General features: G+C 32.8%; 1 protein-coding gene across 1 annotated transcript; it reads left to right on the plus strand.

The window, feature by feature from the left end:
- The first annotated feature begins 1,126 nt into the window (after positions 1 to 1,126).
- On the plus strand, positions 1,127 to 21,637 carry LOC125064170. The gene is made up of 14 exons (XM_047671081.1): positions 1,127 to 1,354; positions 10,064 to 10,156; positions 11,268 to 11,409; positions 15,457 to 15,597; positions 16,317 to 16,485; positions 16,706 to 16,820; positions 16,903 to 17,019; positions 17,607 to 17,802; positions 17,975 to 18,140; positions 18,336 to 18,453; positions 18,570 to 18,690; positions 19,057 to 19,230; positions 19,506 to 19,590; positions 19,672 to 21,637. Exons 2-14 carry the CDS (start codon positions 10,090 to 10,092, stop codon positions 20,854 to 20,856), a joined length of 2,796 nt encoding a protein of 931 aa, XP_047527037.1. The 5' UTR covers positions 1,127 to 1,354; positions 10,064 to 10,089; the 3' UTR covers positions 20,857 to 21,637.
- The last annotated feature ends 142 nt before the right edge of the window (positions 21,638 to 21,779 follow it).

Consider the following 21,779-nt stretch of genomic DNA (forward strand, 5'->3'; position numbering starts at 1 on the left):
CTAATAAATTAATTATTTGCAATAAAAAAAACTTAGTTTGCCGGATGGGCAAATGGGCCTTTATTAAGTCACCACCGCCCATAGACAATCGGAGCTGTAAGAAATACTAAACATTTCTTCATCGCCACCAACTTCTGTAAATAAGATGTTATGTATGTACTTTGTTCGTGTACTTATGCTGGTTCACTCACCCTTCAAACCGAGATAACAATTCTAAAGCAAGGTCCGGTAGCATAACTGATGAGTGCATAGAACTGAGACGAAGGTCTGTTTTAATCCAGGGTGCAGGTGGTGCAAAAACCCGGTGGTGCAATAACGTGCAGCACGTTAATGTACGCCTCACTGATAATGATCAAGTTTAAGTCAAGCGGCGCCACAAAATGTCTCTTAAAATATTTTTTGGGGGTTACTCTGCTCGTGCTTAAGACGGGAGATGGGCATACAGATGACCTACCAACCAGATTAGAAATAATAAACTAGAAAGTGATATTTCATATGACGTAAACCTCAAACAAATGAATTAAGTATGCTTAATATTAAGTATTACAATTACCAGCAACTTATATAATGAAAAAGCAAACAAATAACAGTCGTTACACAACAATTTGGAGCTTATATTAATTTACAGCGTTTCTCCGCTCTTACGTAATGTGTTTACGGCTAATGAAGACGGAACATAAAACAAAATCGCTACAAACAGCGACATTATCAGTGTTAAAAGTAGCTGCTTATATTTTTTCAGAAAATACTGTCTACGATCTAAATTGAGCATCAATAAAAGACAGTCATGAATATTGTTATCTTTTTTGGTTTATTTTGTTAACAAAATTCAGGTTTCGGCTGTTAACAATGGATGATGTGGAGGATGTATATATAGCAGAAATTTTACCTACATTGTTTATGTTTTTTGTTCTAAGGCAATCCAGTTTTTTATCCTGAAGTTATATAAAATAAACAGTACTTTAACGTCTTTATAAAAAAAAATGTATTAGTAAGAAGTATTATCCTTTGTTACTTTTTAATAAAACTATCCAAAAAGAGAGCACTGATGTAATCGGCAATGCGTTCGCGCCGAGTGAAGGCACTTTTCTCTTGAGTTTCTCCGCTGCGGTGCGCGCGCAGTCTGAGCCGCGACGTCGCTACGTATGTACGCTACGTACGCCTTATACTAGAAGTCAACGTTCCAGCTATTCGAAAGCAAACCGAACGAAGCGGTGTTACACAGTGTTACGGTGGATTGCTGTTACCTGTGTTTGTGTTTTATTGTTTTGTGCCTGGATTGGTTACTTTGTGGTGTAAATAGAGAGCGAAATTTATTTTTAGCTCCTGACAGACTTGTTCGTGTAACTATAAGGTTTGTTTTGATTAATTAGTATTCATTTAGTGCACACGTTAAATATATAATTGCGTGTATTCACATCGATACTTACAATTTATCGATTTCTGTTATAATCAATACCGTCGATATTACTAAAATACAATGGTTAATAAGTTACAGTGTTTAAGTTGACATAGGTAATGTAAAAACCTGTTTAAATGCACCATAACCACGGCAATGCAAGGACGTTACCTTTAGTCACTTGTTATGATTATAACATAATTTCATCTTTCAGAAAGTCTATTCTGAGATGTGCCTGAATATTTAATATCAGTATTTATTTTCACATCGCCACTTTGTTCTGATAACTTTATGCTTCATAGTGCTCATAATCCATGACTTACAAAATTTAAAAGGTTTATATAGAAAATAATATAATTCTTAAATCTGTTTTAATGAGATTAAAATCTATCTACAAAAACAAACAATTAATTATGAATGTCGTGGATTGCATGGACTTTTAATTAGAAGAAAAATAGTAAGTTGAGGTTGTTATCTGTCATAAAAAAATATCTAAAAAGAAAATATTATTAAGATACTTATGCTACAATAAAAGTTTCATATTGTATAGTTCAGTATAACAATAGTACATCAGTATAACAGTTCAAAGGCAACATATGTCCTCAATTTCTTCTTTACTGTTTACTATTGTTAGGAACTATCCCACGACACAAATTTTAAAGTAAAAAACCTTGTTTAAGTCGCATTAATTTATTCTCCTCGAATCACACTAATTATTTGTCTCGAGTCATTTTAAAAGTCGTCCACTAGTGCACAAACTAGTTTTTAGTAAGCAAAAAAACCTTTACAAAATATTATCATTGCGATATGTACTCGTACGGTACGTATTTAAGCCAATGTTTGAATTGCTCGGACAATTATGACAATTTATAATGTAGATCTTGATGAGTTCTATAATGAAATCGATTTTTTTTTTACTTTTTTTATTATTATTGTGTTACATAGAAAAATACCCTAAACGGTTCTTAGTAAATTCATTTATGTTTCAGTTTTTAAGGCTTTATATGAAGATATGGTTACAGAATTTCATAGCAAATATTCTAGATGACCGTCTTTGTGTTGCAAAGCACGTAACTGTATAGGTATATGTTGTCCCAAAATGTATTAAACTAAGTCGAACAATTCTAGAATTCTAGAGTCGAATCGACAAGTACTGTTAAGACATAGAGACAGTAGTTCTCTTTTCAACACGACGACAAAATAATGTTAACACTGTAAGATAATAATAGAACAATAACAATACTTGAAACGTAACGGTAACGCTGTAAGAAAAGTTTTAACACAAAGAGTTACTTATTCGCATGCGCAACGTAGAACAATCGAGGCGATAGGCGATAGTGTTGAAACTGACGCGTGATATATTTATCAATCGAGTTGCGTTTACGAAAGTGTTCTGCAAACCTTCTACCGTGACGACTTACTACGATTTAAGGGTAACTGTTAAATTATAATAAATTTAAATAATTAATACCTATATAGGTTAAGGGAGTTACGTTTAATATTTTAGGAGACCTTAAAAAGTTACTATTAATAATTATTATTTATTTGTTTAATAGATAGATAGTAAATTTTTTAACATACTTCACCACAACAAGGTTCGAGTATTTTAATTTTTTGTTAAATGATATCTCAATGTCTTTGGATTAGTACACTAGCGCACATTACAAATAAAATATTGTCATGTCGTATTCCTTAAAAATAATTTTATAATAAACACTTCAACAATCATCGAAATCTGTTCCTTTTATTACTTCTGTTATGATAGTTTATTTCTTTAACGGTGCTGATATGGATTAAGATCCGAGCACTTTTTTTGCTTTGAATACTTACATTAGCAAAAAAGAGCGCGTTGAAATCTTTTATACGCAAATGAATCTAACAAAAGTATTACGTAAAAACTAAATATACCAACGTCTATTATACATACACACACACTAAAATAATAATTATACAATTATTACGAAATGTAATTAAATTATATAAATATATATTATATAGCTTCGATATATTATTATATGATTTTAATTTTGTAATGATAATACATTCGTTCATAAGTATTATGAAGTATAAAAGATAATAATAACTTTAATTAATTATAAAACAAACAGATTAAAAAACACTGTTTTTAACGATCGTAAAATGAGTAGAGGGTTTTTAATTTTGAGTATGTTCTTGATTTTTACTGATAACATTCGTATTATTTTAAGTAAAATAGCAAAACCATTTTTTTGATAGGGCAATATTTGAAATATTTCTTTATAAATTTAGTCCTACAGATCAGTGTCTTGTACTATTATGCCTAAAATAAATTAATTTCTCAATCTCAAGTAATCTGTAATAACAAATAAGTTACTTTTTATTCGCCTTTATAATATCTTGGTCGATGTTTAGGTGGTAGGGTTTTGTGCAAGCCTGTCTGGGTAGGTACTACCCATTCATCACATATTCTAACGACAAGCAATAATACAGTATTGTTGTGTTCCGGTTTGAAGGGTGAGTCAGCCTGTGTAACTAGTTAGTTCCCAAGGTTGGTAGCGCATTGGCGATGTAAAGACTGGTTAATATTTCTGAAAGGACCAATTTACATGGACGGTGGTGACCACTTACTATCAGCCTATTTGACCGTCCACCTATCTATAAAATTAAAAAAGCTTATGTACTATTCTATGTATTATATAATATTAAATCACTAAAAAAATGTGTATATATAATATTTTATTACATCACTAAAAAAATATGTGTATAAAGCAAGCAAAACCTGGAACTTTTGTACAAGTTCCTATAACTTTCGTAGAGTAGCAATTAAGAGGGCAATGAGAGGTCGTTGCGAGATGCGCCGCACTCAGCACTCAGTGAAAGTGCCACGCCTACATCGTGCATCGACACCGTGGCCAAATATTGTCTATTCGTGTGGAATGGGAACAATTTTGACGAATTTCGATAACAAAAAAAGATGCGCTAAGAAATATATAATAATTTAGGGTGATCTATATATAGTCTATGTTGCCTTTCAAATATAACCAAACCACATCGTTTTTTAAATACTAGAACTTTTTTTTATATAATGTACCAAAAAACTAAAAGCAAACAGTATAAGGTTATATTGAGAAGATATACGTTACAAACGAATGTAGTGTCAGTATATTTCTCACACTAATTAAAACACTCAAGAAAGTTAGCACGCAATTTACATACCAAGTCGTCACGATTCACGACATGCTTTGCTACTAAACAATATACCTACGCTCTCTCGTTTAATTACTACTTACTAACAACTACTTACTCCAAGCGGCTTTAACGAAAAATCATGATAATTGGTTGGAATTACAAAAATAAGCAAGTGCAAAAACTTTTTCATTATTATTTCCCGTCATATGGACTTCACTTGTGACAGGAGGGCTGCTCCAATTCTCTAGGCGAAAAATACGCCTAGAGAATTGGAAAAGATATTTATCGGAGAAATACTGTGTATCTTAGTAGTCTTAATGCAGATTTTTAAAGATATAATTATTTAAGAAATCTATGTAAATAATTTTATTTAAATAACGAAAGAATATCGTCAGAATTAAAGTAAGCCACATTATTAAAATAATGTATTTTTAACACAAATTTTTCATTCAAACTGATGCTATCTATGTTGAGGTTACGTAAAATAAACATGATATGATCATTTCCGCTTTAATTTATGCGGAAGTACATGTAATGAGTATATATGGATAGCACTTATTGTAATAGTTATAAATTTTAAATGTAAAAATCTTTTCTTTTTGTTTGTATAATAGTTCCGATTATATGATATTATATTTTTTTTGCGTATGTTGATAGTAAAATTCACGAACTAGTTAATATAAAATTAGGTTTTCAGTTAAATTTAATTTTGTAAATTCAAACAAAACAATATTTAAAATATATTACTATTTGTTCTAAGTTTTGATTTTGTGTTTTGTTTGTTTTTTTTTTATATTTTTGACACGTAATGTTATCAATAATGAATTATATATAAATAAGTTAATAAGAAGTTTTAGGTATCAGCTTCGAAGGTTATAATGCAAAGGAATATCGAAAAAATATGATGATTATAGAATTTAAGGCCTTCTGGGAGAGAAGGCCTTCGAGGAGAAGGTATGGAGCATATTTCACCACGCTGCTCCAATGCGAGTTGGTAGAATACCGATGTGGCAGAATTTCGTTGAAATTAGACACATGCAGGCTTCCTCACGATGTTTTCCTTCACCGCCGAGATCGAGAGGAATTATAAACATAAATTAAACACATGAAAATTCAGTGTTGCTTGCCTGGGTTTGAACCCGAAATCATCGGTTAAGAGGCGCGTTCTAACCACTGGGTCAATTAGGATGAGTGATTTCAGTCCGGCACAAGGGACATAACATCTTGCCAAAGTTGGCGACGCTTTGATGATGTAAAAATTGGTAATATTTCCTACGGCGTCAATGTCTATAGGTGCTTACCATCAGGTTGCCTATTTCCCCGTTCACATATTATATAGAAAAATATATCGTACATAGAACAAGATGTTTATTTAATAAGCTTTTAAGTTACGTTACAAATATATTAATATATATTAATTTATGCAACGATATTTGACATATAACGAAAAAACGGTTGCTCTATTTACAAGTAAGGCAAGGGAATTAGTTATAAAAAAATGAAACTGCTTTTTTCGGAAAAGACATACATATATGTAGATAGACTTAAAAAGCAAAACTATAAGCGAATTTGTTAGAGTTGTTTCCGAGATAGACGATATAAGTGTAGGTATTTACGAATATACAATAATTCTAAAGAACATCTAAACAACAATACTGTCTTAAAGACGTTTATGAAATACATCAATCAACTTTGAGGAAAAAGTAAAGAACCTAACTGTTTGTCTTAATTGGTGTATAAAATGGAAGTATCAATATAGTTTTTATGTCAAGGTGAAAAACACTCATAAATACAAATTGCCGACATTTTACGACATAAAAGTTGATGTTACAATATTAATACAATTTTATTAAAAATTCTAATTATCTTTCGGTATTTTAACCCATTTGATATGGACGTAGAAGTAAACACACACAGTGGTTAAATAAAAAAAAAATATTAACAAGTTTATATTAACACGAAACAAAATAAATGAAACAAGAGAATTAATTTATACTTACGTGTTTATCTGCTACGATACATTGTAAATAGAAAATAACGATAAAAACTACAAAACAGGTAACTATTAAATGCAATTAAAGTGCTAATTAAATTATAATTAGTACCAATATATTGGATAAAAAAGTAGCAATTTTTTTTTTGAAAAAATAATAATTTCCTGTGATCAGTGTGTAGTTTATATACAAAATGTTTATGCGAATAAAACACAGTAACGTTACTGTACAACCTTAATGTTTCTAGCGCTATTCTTGATATCTATCGAGCCATGAAATGTAGCTGGTTTTGTTTTTCTGCGGGTCACTAACGCTGACCGATAAAAACTTCATACATAACGATCATTACATTTAGAAACCGCAATGATCATTTAATAAATAGGCCATAATTACTTACAGATATTAAATCTGCAAAATAAATTTTAATTCTCGCGCTTTTAATACTCAAAATCACAAGTAATGTTTTAGTGTCATTATCTTATTAACATTTACAAAATGAAATTAAAACAGTAAAAGAACACGCTGACCGAATTTCGTTATTAACAGTAACGGCTGTATAATTTCCCTAATAATTATAGCATACATAATTGTATATGCTGTTATATATAATACGTGTCTTAACACGACAAGTTTGGTGAGAAAATATTGAACAGCGTAAGTTTTTTATTTGATTTTGGTGGAAGCATCCTAATGAACTTCAAAAAATTATAAATAATCGGTACTATTTTGTATTTTTAATCCAAATATATTACTAGCTAACTCATCCTTAGAAAACACATGATTAGGTTTCGAGAATGACCTAAAATTAAAATATTTATACAGCCCTTTTAAATTTAGTAAGTTAGGTGTATGTAGTAACTCAGGCTTTAGTCGTGAATAAAATAATACCTAATATGTAAAGTAATTCTCGTCACTTTAACTTTTTTACGAGACAATAAATATCTTATTAAATTGCTCCGTTTCTTAATAATGTCAACTCTCTTTCAACCAACCAGTCAAATCATAAAAATACGTTTAAAGTCTAAATTCGTCGGAAAAAGAACTTATCATGTTTCACTTCTATCTTCTTCTACTTGATAGATATTATATGAATCATTCGATATATTATGTAACGATCAAAATGCATAGACCGTACTTTCAAGTAATACAGAAGGATAAATTACAGATACTAAAAATCGACTTTCAAGGGTGCAATGGTGGGGGTAACTCTGTATGAATTCGAGGAGAGCAGATAGTTAAATCGCGTCTTTAGCACTAACAACGTTTCTGTTCAATTTCGCTATGAATTTATATTTCATTAAATATATGACTATCATAAGACAGTACAAAAATTACAGTTTTTTCATTTATTAATTATTATTTAAATATTAATCATAAGTGAGTTCATCTTCATAAACAAATGAAACTACAAAGTAATGAAAATACAAAGCGATGTATATTTTATAGTAAGATAAAGGAGAAACCACAACTATTTGTTAAGATTTTTAGAATCAATAACGCTATAACTGTTATTGAGTAAGTCATTGTTTGAGATTGCGATACATGTAGATCAAAGGACAGCCACAGATTTTTTTTTTCCTAATGCAATTACGATAGTAGCAATTGGCATTGTTGGTCTTTCTCCTCACATCTTCGTTTGGAGTGTGGCTATTCAGGTTACGGGGCCTGGGTAACTGGGCCCGAGGAATCTTTTGCCTCCCAGGGCTATCGGAGGCTTCGTGGGTTTCTGTAAGCCTACTCTACCCGTGCGCTCGAGGCACTACCGAGTGATAACCAATTCTAAGGCACACACAAGTTGATTATAAATATACCTTAGTGTTTTACTTCACAATAAATAGATATTATATTGTATTTAAATATAGCAAAGCTATAAAAATCACTGAACCAATAATAATGATTCGTAATCATGACCGTATTGAATTGTGGTAATATGGCTGACAATATTGCCCTTTGAGAGATATACTTTGACCTTGCGTGATTTAGCGTACCACAAATATGCCATGTGGTAACCACACACTCCCTGTGATATTTGCAGAGGAAAGTGTCACAGGTCCCATTAGCACAACGTATTGTCGTGCACTAAGCGAAGAGTTGCATCAATATTTGTGCATATTGATTACGTAAAAAATCTATATAAACTATTAAAAATATTTTCCGTAATAATAACCCGAAAGTTATATTAGTATTGTGTTACTTTTATTGCAATGTGAATAAAAAATCTCGTGATGGAGAATTTATTACGTTTACTAAATAAAAGCTAATAAAAATAACAAATTGAGATGCACTTTGATAGTTATTTATATTACTTCAAACTATTTCTAATTAAGAATAAGAGGAAATGCTTTTTATGATGTAGGTTAACATTTTTTTAGATCCGATAACGGTTACCGTAATAAAGAATCAATGTGACCTAAATGAAACTATTTGATGTATTTCGATGCCACGTATATTAAATTGCAATTTCTTTTATAACGTAACAAATCACGCTAAACTGGAAACCCCGAGGGTATAGTCATCAATAAAACTATACCCACTTCTAGTGTGTTTTTCTTCAAGTTAACTCTTTATCTATCTGCATTACAATCTAATACCAGTTAACTAATTTTATTACTGTCTGAACCAACCAGATACTTCCCAGAGTCTACATTAAAAATGTGATACGAAATCATTATTATAATGCCTTATCCGATGTTATTTGTAGTTAAGTTGTTAGATATTTATTTGATATTTTATTAGGAACATAAAAAAATGAAAAACTGTAATAATAGAAACGAAAGTTGGTCGTGCTTTCGCTGTACTGTCGCGGGGCAAATCAAAAATTTTTAATTTATCAATAACAAAAAATTTTACATAACAAAAAAATTAAACACTCCGATTGCAAAAAATAATAGTATTATTTTTGCGGACGGGCTAGTGAGCCACCTGATGTTAGACAGTGGAAATATTAACCATTCCTTACATTGGCAATGCGCCACCAACCTTGGGAACTATGTTATGGGCCTTGTGCCTGTAGTCAGTAGTAGCCAGTGTGGCTTACTCACCCTTCAAACCGGAACACAACAATACGAAGTATTGCTGTTTGGCGACACACGGGTTTGCACAAAGATTTTGTCACGATTTAAAAATAATTAAATATCTGCATCATTTTTGGAAAAAATATAGATGATACAGATTTGTTATTTAATATTAAATTATATTAAAATTTAATGTTTTATCATAATGTTTTTGTCTCAGATTATATAATTTAATCTAAAAGAGTAAGCCCGAAAGGGCGGAATCGTGTTTAAAGCATATTAAAAACAAAAACAAAAATATAGTAAAAACAAACGTTTTAAAAAAACTTAATAAACATTAAGTTTTATAAGTACCCAACAATAAGTACTCTACTTTGTTCTGAAAAGCATAGATTATGATTTCAAGTAATCATTACTTGACATAATGATCCATTAAAACATATCAGATAATAAGCACTCGGTTTGATTACATGACGATATTATTGCAGACGTCCGTGAATGCCGCGCCGCATGGATGGCGCCGCAACTATGGCGGTCGCTCGCCTTCTTCCTGGCAGCCACCACCCTCACCGTAGCTAAATGTATGTATATTATACCTAATTATTTAATTTATCAAATATATTTTTATCACAATTAGTCTTTAGTCACTTTATCCTAATACCTTCCTATTCTATATTACTTATTAATTACTGTGTCAAATAATATATATATATAAAAATTTTAGGCTAACATAGTTAATTTTATTACTATAAGTATTTGAAACAGGATATTTACCATGTTTATTTTTATTTTTATTAATATTCGAACTCCACCAGTTCGAATATCTTGTTTACGAGACTGTCTCGTGAACAAGACATTCGTAGATAATGTCGAAATATTGAGCTCCACCAAATAAAAAAAAATAAAAAAACATGGTCAATATCCCTTTTCAAGTACTTATAGTAATATAGACATAAGATAATCGTACAGACAATTACTACTTTTTAGCTACATTACACATAGTAGCAGCATTTAATTGAACCCAAAACATTCTCCGGGTTATTTTGTTTTTTACTTCAATCTGTTGTATTCATTTTTTTTACAAAAGCGACAATTGGCATTATGTTAATTCACAATAGAATGAATAAGTTCACTGAGACAGAACTCGTTTCAAAGGAAGTAAAAACATAAGATTCCATTGAATTAACACCGTATGTAGCATGCAATTCTTAGGTTTCTCACCATACACGACACTGGGAACGGCACCGTTTCCATGGCTAATGTGAGATACTGCCCTACAGCGCCACATCAAGGCCGACAAAAACCAGCCAGCCATTCACCCGGAGACGGCGAACAATTTAGGTCACCGGCTGCTTTTTGTCCTTTACGTACTTTACATTTTAATCGAAACCTCTTGTGTTGTCGATTTTGTTTCATAAATAACATTAACTATTTTATTATTTTTATATTTTGTCAATGGATTAAAACTCAACATTTATAAGACCTACTTAGATTTCTTTTCTGTAATGAATTCTGTCCAAAAACACATTAATCATGCCTTGGAATTTAATAAATAATGTAAAGAAATAATCAAATACACAATTACTATCTACCTATCTATAAATATCGACTAAAAAAATCTATATCCCTTTCCTCTGTTGCCTAAATTAGTCACATTAAAAAAAAAAAAACTTTATTTCAAATTATTAACAGATGCAGAACTAGAATCATGGAAAGGAGGTGGAAGACCGGTAACATCAGCGCAGGAGGCTGAAGACGAACGTCACGATGCAGAATTGCTTGCAGCTGTTCGAGCCTCCGTGAAACAATGGGAAATCAAGAAGTCACGCACAAGGTCCGTATCATGAAATGTGACTACATTATTAAACTAGCTAATTATATCTTTGGCTGTTGTTAATGATCAAATCATGCAAAATATTCTTCCGACAGATTTTGACGATAACTCATAGCGAAACTATATAATTAAAAACAGTTTTTTTGTGATTGGCACCGACGTCAGTTTATTTATTTACTTTTGCATAGTCTGATTTTTAAGTAGGTTTAATTTTTTTTATCATTTTTAATGTTATCATGGAAACATAACATATAGACCACGACCTATAGTCTATTCCAACCACAACAGGACAGAAGACAAATTATCGAATGTCGACAAAGCTTTTATTGGAACTTTGAAAGTAAAACTAAAGTAAATATAGGTAGTTAAGTGGAATAGTATTGTATTATAAGTCATATTAATCAAGACCTGACAGTAGAGCATAATATAGCTGTGCTATTAGCAAATCGCACACAAATCTTGTTACTCTTTATTCCTTCTACGATTGGAATAGGCTATACTTCAGCTGCTTTATCCGAAATAATAATAATTTTAATAAATTATTCGTTGTATAATAGCAATTCAATTTATTACTTGAATCTTATCTCTTTGGTGCAGAAGAGAGAAAACATTAAACGTCATTACAATTTGCAGAAAAGTTTGTAATGTAAAACATTTATAATACTTCTTTAAATTACGTCGAAAAAATAGCATATTTGAGCCATTTTTTTTAAACTTTAGTTCTTTTGCGACAGCTCTAATCGAATGATATACGAAAATTCCTATTACATACGTTTTTGTTGCTTTTTTTACCCTCTTAAAATTTGGTCTCTTGGAATTATAACCTGTCGTTAATCGTTGTCGAAATATCGAACGAGGAAGTAAAAAATAAAAATTTAAATATATCGAAAAAAATCTAATATCAAGCCAGTAGAGCAAGTTTATGTATTTTTTTTAAATATTTTTTAAGCCCTGTATGGAAACCTATAACCGAATATTATACATACATATTATACATATTTTATTAATATTCTTGTATTATGTAATAAGACTTATGTGTTTTTTTAACATAACATTTTTAGGCAAACTTAAATTTAATTAACCAATAATATTTTGTTGGCTTAGTTAACATATCACACAAAATATATATAACATATAAAATCATTCAAAGCTTATATCTATCGTGAGACTATGGGCCGTCATGTGAAAGTAGCATTCATGATAAACCGCTTCTCATTTCGTACTTTTTGCGTAACTATGTCCGGCTAAAACAAACAAACGAAACTTTCCTTAAAGATCAAAAGAAATCATGAATAACTATATTGAGAGTAACTTTAAAGATCTGTAGAGGAAACTTGAAACTCACGCAGAACACGAGCGTAAAATATCAGTATGTGATATGCGACATTGACAACAATAATTATGTTCTGTACTAGCGACCTGCCTCGGCTTCGCACGGGTGTAATGCTGATACTAAATATACTACAGAATGTCTTTATATTCAACTTTCACAGTTTTTTTGTCATTAGACGATAAAAACCGCTGTCCCTGCATTTAAAATCTGTAATATCTTCGAAAATATTCGTTTAAATTACACACTGCAAAGGTCCATATTGATCTATAATAAATGCACAATGTATTTAAGGTACTTAATTGGATAAGTATTAATTTTGTATGGCTTAAAATCACTTCGTATATAAGCCATTATTTCTCGTAAAAAGTAATGGATAAAATTGTTTATTGTGGGTTATCTCTGTGATAGACATATACCATCGCAGACTTATTTGTAGATCTTTTTAAGGTGTACAATACTGTAGTACATTATTTTGATCTATCTCGTAGGGATCAACCAGCGTTTGCAATGTAAGCGCAATAAATGTGATTAGAAACCTCTGGAATTGCATGTGTTATATATCTTAACCTTCCTCTTGAATCACAATTTGCAGTCTATCTATTGAAAAAATCATAACAAAATCCATTTCGTAATTTTAAAGATCTAAGCATACAAAGGGACCGGAAAGCCACTATGTTTTATACTATGTAGTGATAGAATACACGTATTAAAACGGCGTAAAGTCGGTTGTCAACATTTCACGAGTGAGATACGAAATAAATTCTTACAGAATCTCACTGCGGCCCAAATTCTCTTATCATACGCTTGCCCATATCTTATTGATTTGGAGTCGTCAAAGTGTAAAAACTGCACGTAATGTATTTGGTGACTTCTAAGACCACCTGCCAAGTTCTTCTATGATAGCTAAACGAGTTGGGTCTTATGACACTTGCGGCTTCGAGACGGGGCGCCTCTATTCAACTATGCCTTTCTGTTTTTTACCACAATAATAGCCAAGCAGTAGATTTATTAAATAATAAATTAGCAAAAAAGCTATTAATACCACAGTATTTTTTTTCAAGTGACAGCGATATTGATTCGATTTAACATCAATATATACATTTAATTTAAATGGAATACTTTCCGAAAGTTAACAACAGAACTAATGGTATTAACAATACTTTCACCGCTGGTTCAGCACTGCGCACATTCTATTTTCTGAATCTGGTAAAAGGTAATGAAGTGATATAAGATATCATATTGATATATTAATGAATTTCATACATATATTCGATTACAAATAATTTTAATATAAAATATATAAGCAGTTATTTCGAAAAAGGAAACTTTTTAACATTGGTTCCAAAGTTTCATTTTTGTTTGTTTCTCCGTTATGTTATAACTTACTACTACTACTACTACTACTACTACTTCTGATTGATATATAACATTTCATTTCCATAGCCGATTGATATTATTTTACTTTCTCAGGTCCGACTGGTTACATAAGGTTACAAGCAACATACTGACGTATTATACGTTAATATGACGCATTTTTTTAAATATCTTTACTAATACTATAAATGCGAAAGTAGCTCTGTTTGTTTGTATTCAGGATCGAACCTGCGACATTTTACATCGCTAGGCGGCCTGCAAAAGAATGCGCTATTGACGCTTATACACAATCTTATAAACACAACAACAACTAAACATTAGTTATATACAAATGAACAAAAACATATTATCTAATTCAATTATAACTTAGGTACCATTTATTCTTTCCGTATACTTTTGCGTCACCTCCTTCACCAGTTTTTTTTTTTTTTAAATGAGTTAGTTTAATATTCATGATGTGTAGGCCAAGGCAGAAGTCAAATTTGATTTCTAGGCAAGGCTATTGAATAATAGATTTCGGAAAATACAAAAATATTAAAGCCTTGTGCTATTAACCTTTTTTGTTAAAATAATGATAGATGTTATCTATAACAATAATAAAAAATCGTAATTATTTTATATTGAATACACCGTCGCGCCGCCAACCATGGTAAATATAGTAAACAAAAATATGACACGAATGTCCGTCGTGCTCGCAATTATTATAACCTCTCAAACCTTGTAATCCGAATCATAAAATTACAAAAAAAAAAAAACCTATATAGCGGTAGCTATATAGCTAAAGAATTGGTCTGTCCAGGCTACATTGCACAAATTCCTAAGACCAGTTTTTAGAATAATGAGCTATAATAGTACGTTGCAAATAAGGCTGTCGTATTTATTCACCTTTACACAAAAAATAACTAAGAACGTTGATTAATTATTTTGACAGATGTTCAATAAGAGTTTGCAGGTTTTACTATTGACTAGCTATCCTCAACATTGACACCCCCTACTTTTCCCATCATCTCTAGACAACTCTTTAGTGTTGACGGAAAACAAAAAATTATTTCAACAAACTTAAAAAATATAATTAGAACTAACGTAAATAAATCTACTTATCAATACATATATATAAAAGCGAAATACCAATCACTGAATAATCACGAAATCTCAGAAACTATAACACCTACAAACTTGGAATTTGGTAGATAGATTTCTTATAGGGTGTAGACTCTCCTTAAGGGAGTAAAACGGAGGTTGGTAGTTTGTGGTTTATAAATTTCGCAAGGGTAAAGCCGCAGGTTCAGCTAGTACATATATAAATTTTCATATTAAATATTTATTTATAATTTTCAAAGGACGAAGAGATCGCAGGGAAGCGTGTGCTACGGTGAGTTCGGCTGCTTTGAAGATACGGGTCCATTTGCGTATTTAGAGACGCTACCAAGTCCGCCCTTGGAGGTTGGAACACATTTTCTCCTCTACTCAACAACCAGCAGGTAATTTATCTCCAAGGTTCTACAATATTAATTAAGATTTATATTCAGTAATACATATTATGATTTTGAACAATATTTCTGATTATTTTAAAAAGGATATGGTCGCATTTCGTGTATAATGAAGTCGTTTAGACCAATCTAAAAAGATTAAAAGAAAAACTGTTCTACATTATCAAATTGCTGACACAATTAGATAATTCGTTCTCGACTTCTCAAGGTGATCACATTTCACGTGCATTACTGAATCGTATATCTGTGATACATAATACATCTTAGCTTTGAATTAATATTGAGCAGTATGAAAAATACTTATTTATGTACACATATCAATTGTTTAAAATATTTTTATTATAATCGGAATATTTATTTATGTCAACTTTATTAACCACTTTAAAAGAAAACGACCTAAATCGTATAAACATTAAATATAAAAATAAAAGTAAATATATTTGAATAGAGAACTACAAACAAATGCAATCACCTTACGCATCCTTCAAGCACTAAATACATACTTAACGCATACATTTTTGAGTTCTATGCAACAAGAAGATATAATAATGGATTATTCAGCCATTATTTGTTTAGGAAAGTTTGCATAACAATAATTATCGTAAATATATAAATATATTTTGAATTTTTCTAATAATTATGAAATAAGTAGATATTATCCCAAAAATCCAAGAAATATGAAATAATATCCTTCGTGACCTAAATTCCAGGGGTGATCAGCCACTGATAGCAGTTCCAGCGAGTAATATGTCAGCTGCATGGAGTTGGGCAGCGCGTGCTTTCAACACGGCGCGCCCCACGCGTGTCATCGTTCACGGGTTTGGCTCCAACTGCGACAACGTATGGGTGTACGAGATGCGCTCCGCTCTAATGGCAGTAGTATGTGAAACAAGTATTCCATCATTAATATGCGACGCTTGATTTTTGGAATTGAATAGAAAGCTTTGTGTTGCCACTAAGATCAATAAAAATACCATTTATATGTACCATACCCTAGTTAATAGCGTCGCGCAAATTTAAAATCAATAAAAACTGTTATAACTATATAAAATACGCATTACTCTATACGTAAAGTTTTTAAAGTAACTATTGTTTATAGGAAGAGTGCAATGTAATTTGCGTTGACTGGGAAGGTGGGGCTACAATGCCGAATTATCTTCGAGCCGCGGCTAATACGAGACTTGTTGGAAAACAGTTGGCAATGCTCTTGCAAGGTAAAAATTATAACGTTTCCACGGGTTTTTATTTAGTTTTAGATATTTTTTTAATATATTCTATAATTGAAATGTTCATCAGGCTTAGCTGAACACATCGACCTGCGGTTCGAGGACGTTCATCTGATAGGATTTAGTTTGGGCGCTCATGTCGCTGGTTTTGCTGGATCGGAATTAAAAAACATCAGTCGTATCACGGGTAGGTAGAACAACAAAAAATATTTGATATATATGAATTATACATGTATGCTATAAAGCAAAATAAATCACGAAACAAGGATGGATGCCACAAAAAGTCTGTATGTATCTGCAATATTCTGTTTTAGTATGTATTATATCGACGTAGTACCTACATTAAAAAAATATATATTAGAGACTAAGTGTAGATATATACATGTGTTATATAAATTATACAGAAATATATAAAATGTATATATATAGTTTAGAGTTACAAACTTGCCGAAGGGGCTCGGAATCGACTAATAATACAAAACACATACAAATCGGTACATTAAAACTGGCATACCGTCCCATCCCAACCCACGTCGCGCACTCTGTTAAAAGGCATTAAGGTCATCCGCAATTATGACACTTGTAAAATTGTTAACCGGCCATGAAACCAAATAGCTAAAAATATTAAATATTACTAATAAACATCTTTTATTTTTATATTTTTTTTTGTTCTATAAGTTTCAAACAAGCTACCCAAGCAAGGAGATAACTTTTTTTTATTTATATCCAGGTTTTGTTTTGACCTTTTCTTATTGTAATGACTTCATATTACAGGCTTAGATCCTGCCGGGCCGCTATTCGAATTCCAAGACTCTAGAGCTCGGTTAGACAAGTCAGACGCTAAGTTTGTAGACGTCATCCACTCTAATGGAGAAACGTTGATTCTGGGTGGCTTGGGCGCCGCGCAGCCGCTGGGACACGTCGATTTCTACCCCAATGGTGGCCGCGTACAACATGGCTGCTCCAATTTGTAATATCTACGTTATATGATTTTAAGTTTTTTGCATCATATGAATATTTTCATAAAACTCTAATCTTTGGGCGAAATTATGATTTCGTGATGTTGAAGTAATTAGTTAATCAATTTAATGTTAAACGTATTTTTGTTAAGGTACACATTAATGAAACCAAATATTTTCCAGGTTTGTAGGTGCAGTGTCCGACCTGGTGCTGCCTTGGGCAAGTGCATCAATCGAAGGCCGGTCGCTGTGCAACCATCGCCGAGCTTATAAGTTCTTTACTGACTCAGTCTCTCCAAAATGCCATTTTCCTGCTTTTCCTTGTTCGGATTATGATTCATTCTTGGAGGTAATTTTTAATGTTTTTTTTTTTGTTTTATAGAACAGCAGATTAAATTACAGTTTAAATTTTCTAATAGTTGTTGAATGTTAATTCATATGAGACTCTTTAAATATGCGATCTGCAATGTATTTTATCTAGTTATTGGATTGTACCCAATGAAGAATGTATTAACTCGAAATATCTTATGCCAATTTATTCCAGGGTCGTTGTTTTCCCTGCGACGGAGACCATCGGTGTGGTAACATGGGCTATTACGCAGACCGCTCTCTTGGACGAGGACAACTTTACCTCCTCACTAGGGAAGAAGAACCTTTTTGTGGTAAAAAGCCACGATAACCAACTAACATCAACCATACTAATATTCTTATAAGTGCACTCGTACTTAAATAGCTTAAAGTTTTTAACTAATTATTGACAATTCCTTTATTTTTACAGCCCACCAGTATCACGTAGCCCTGTGGGCGTCGAGCGAGACAGGCGATAAGCCCAATTATGGACGAATTACACTCACTCTACATGGTGATTCGGGCCTGAATGAATCGTTTCCTATGACCAAGTAAGTTTACAATATCAAACGGAAACAAGTATTACATAAATAATAAAAATACAACACAAGTATGTTCATATAGACTTCCAATATGGCTGCTAAAACAACCTCCTGTATGTTAGTTTTTGTATGTCATTCTCACAGTTAAGACAAATATAACGTCTATGCGTGCCAAAGAAATAGAACAGAAAAAAAATGTGTTGATGTACTCTTGTCCGCTTTCGGCCACGGCCGTCAATCTTAACGCACAGAAGGGAACTGCGCCGGAGATAACACATTACTCCTAATACGATGGAACGGCAATAGGAAATGACCAGACGGCAGCCCCAACGCCAGCAAGCGCGCTAACCCTTCCATCGTGTGTGTGTGTGTCAGGCGGTCGGAGCGCGCGCCGAGCGTGCGGTTCGGGCGCGTGCTGGTGCCGCACCCCGCGCTGGGCGTGCCGCTGCGCGCGTCGCTGCAGTACGCCGCCTACAACGGCTGGCTCAGCGCGGGCGCGCGCGCCATGCTGCTGCACAAGCTCCTCATCACCGACAGCTTCGGAAAGACGTCAGTAGTCGAACTTCTGTTTATTTTTTTTTATAGTGTAACATTACATTTAATATACCACTATTGTATAGCCACAAATTATCTATTGTTTTTTATTACCGTTATAGAATACGTCCATTATTCCAAGAGATATTGTTCTGTATTTCGTGCACTTAGCAAATCTGAATCCAGAAATGACGTCTGTTTCCAAAAATGAATTAATTCATTCATCAAGAAAGTTACACTTTTTTTTTCGTATGTTGAGACATAAAGCGTTGCCTTATTTTTTTTTACAGATCATCATTTTGCAAAGAATTACGGCTCGCATCGGATGAATCGGTCCAGTTACCGCTACATCCGGGTGATTGCAAAATTCAAGAGGTTTGTTTTTAGTGTTTAAAAGGCATATTTTTAGATATACTTTTGTTTTATTTCATTAAAATTAAATATTTTATATTTTAGACTGATGAACCACTAAATGAAACAATCGGTGAAATTGAGAACGGTGTAGAACACGTAACTAATACACCCTTAGAAGATCCACATGACAATGAACTTCCCGAAGAAAATCCGGACAGGCCATTTGTGCTGGTGGACTCCTACGAATGGGAGGATACAGCGGACACTGGCCGCGCGTTTGGTATGACAAATACAAAAACCGCACCGAGTGGACTTGTAGAGATAGCTGAACCAGTGCTACGGCCTCGACTTCGCAAAATGCCTAGACAAAGAGTAGATTCGCCAGACAACATTCATGAGATATCAGAACCCATTCTTCGTGCTACTCAACCACCCCGTAGCACGACACAGCCCCCATCTCGCAAGCCTAAAAACTATGATGTCTCAACAACAACAAGTGATGTTTCTTCAGACGAGCGAGCCGAAAAAGAAACAACTAGTTTTGCTGTACAATATCTGCCAGCGCGACTCGCGTCCTTCATCTCTAGAGCTGAACGCTACGCTCGAGATACACTTTTACCACTAGTTTCAGCGTACGCTCCTCGATTACCATTATTCGGATCACGTGAAGTTCCAAAGACAACCGCAAGATTTATTCCTACCGAAGAAGTGAACGTAACTAACTCCGTGCCTATTCCCATGCCTACATTAGAAATGAAGATAGAGTCTCTGCGGACAATGGGTCCTCCGGGAGAAAAACGCGAGTTCGAAACTCCAGAAGATCCCGATGTACCGGTAGTTATTTCTACTACGACTACATCAACTACCACTACCACTCCTACACCAACAACAACGACGACTGAAGCGATGCGTGCTGCTCCAGTAGAAATGTTGCAAGTGGTTGAAGGGCCAGCTGCTTCCACGAGTACAGCCCTCCCTCCCATCGCTTTGCGCAGCAAGGGCGAAAAGATTTTAATAGTATATCCAAGTAACGCCAGGGACGAAAGAAAAATTAAGTCGCATTCGTTCCCCGAAGAGATGCAGTTTGAGGCACTGTACAGGCACACGGCGGAACCGCAGGCGGTTCGAGTAGATTTGCCTACATTCACACCGCCAGTGTCGACCGAAAATCCACTACCAGTAACTTCCACAACTCCGAGTGCAAAACCATCTGATAGTCATTACATTCCAGTTCCATATTCTAATTCTAATAAACATGATCAAGATATAAAATCTAAACTCAGATAAATAGATATCTGAATTGATAAATTAATACTACGCAATGTAAATAAACACCTTAGTGTACGCGTATTGTCCATTCGAATTAAAGGAGCAGAAAAGGTAAATGACTAAACAACTTATTACTTCGATTTTACGTTATTATTAATTCATGTCTTTTTTTTTAAATAATATACTGACAAAATAGCACGGACAATAATGTCTTGTACTAAATGATGTCCTTAAGAAAACTAATTTAAATTTTAATGTTCGAAAGCTGATCGTTCTTTTTTACCAATTCTTTGATCATTCCGCAATAATGTTCTAAGGACATAGATGCTCAGCGAGCAGACAGGTTACATATAATATTAATTGGCGTATTGGTTTGTAGTGTAAATCCATTTGATCACTCCCCCCTCCACGTAAAATTATTTTCGGCACGCATTAAATGAGTGATGTTCGGGGTTATAAGACATCTTAGTGTGCGTGTCGACTAAGAACAAAGACAACAAAAAATACAAATCAGATTATATTTGTCAAGTTTATTTTATTAAACCACAGATAATTTCACGTTGAGGGGCGCGTCAGAATGAATATATATACAAATATGATATGCCAAGTTATCAAAGGTGATAAAAATTGCTTCGACTAGAATCGAATGTATTCGTTTTTTTCTTATACCATAGAGTATGCATGTCGATATAGGTGTAGATGGCGTCTTATCGAATTTTTTATATCTGGATTTGTTCACACGATACATATACGCTCATAATAACAACTAGGACATTTTTGCAAATATTAGCAGTAATCTAATGGATAGTGTTGATAAGTACTTTTTAATCCTTATATTGGAATGGACAATAGCAGAATAGGTATAATATTATTTAAAAAGAATGTATATAATTTACATTCATATTATTACCTTATTTTATATAAATGATATAAAAAAACCG

The sequence above is a fragment of the Vanessa atalanta genome, chromosome 5 (genome assembly GCF_905147765.1).
Source record: "Vanessa atalanta chromosome 5, ilVanAtal1.2, whole genome shotgun sequence".
In the NCBI taxonomy this organism is placed as follows: domain Eukaryota; kingdom Metazoa; phylum Arthropoda; class Insecta; order Lepidoptera; family Nymphalidae; genus Vanessa; species Vanessa atalanta.

Bases quoted from the DNA above. Each gene is read 5' to 3' on its own strand.
- LOC125064170 (XM_047671081.1), top strand. From the start codon at position 10,090: ATGGCGCCGCAACTATGGCGGTCGCTCGCCTTCTTCCTGGCAGCCACC. The intron at 16,486-16,705 runs GTATGTGAAACA...TATTGTTTATAG, and splicing joins GCTCCGCTCTAATGGCAGTA to GAAGAGTGCAATGTAATTTG. The intron at 18,691-19,056 runs GTAAGTTTACAA...TGTGTGTGTCAG, and splicing joins GAATCGTTTCCTATGACCAA to GCGGTCGGAGCGCGCGCCGA.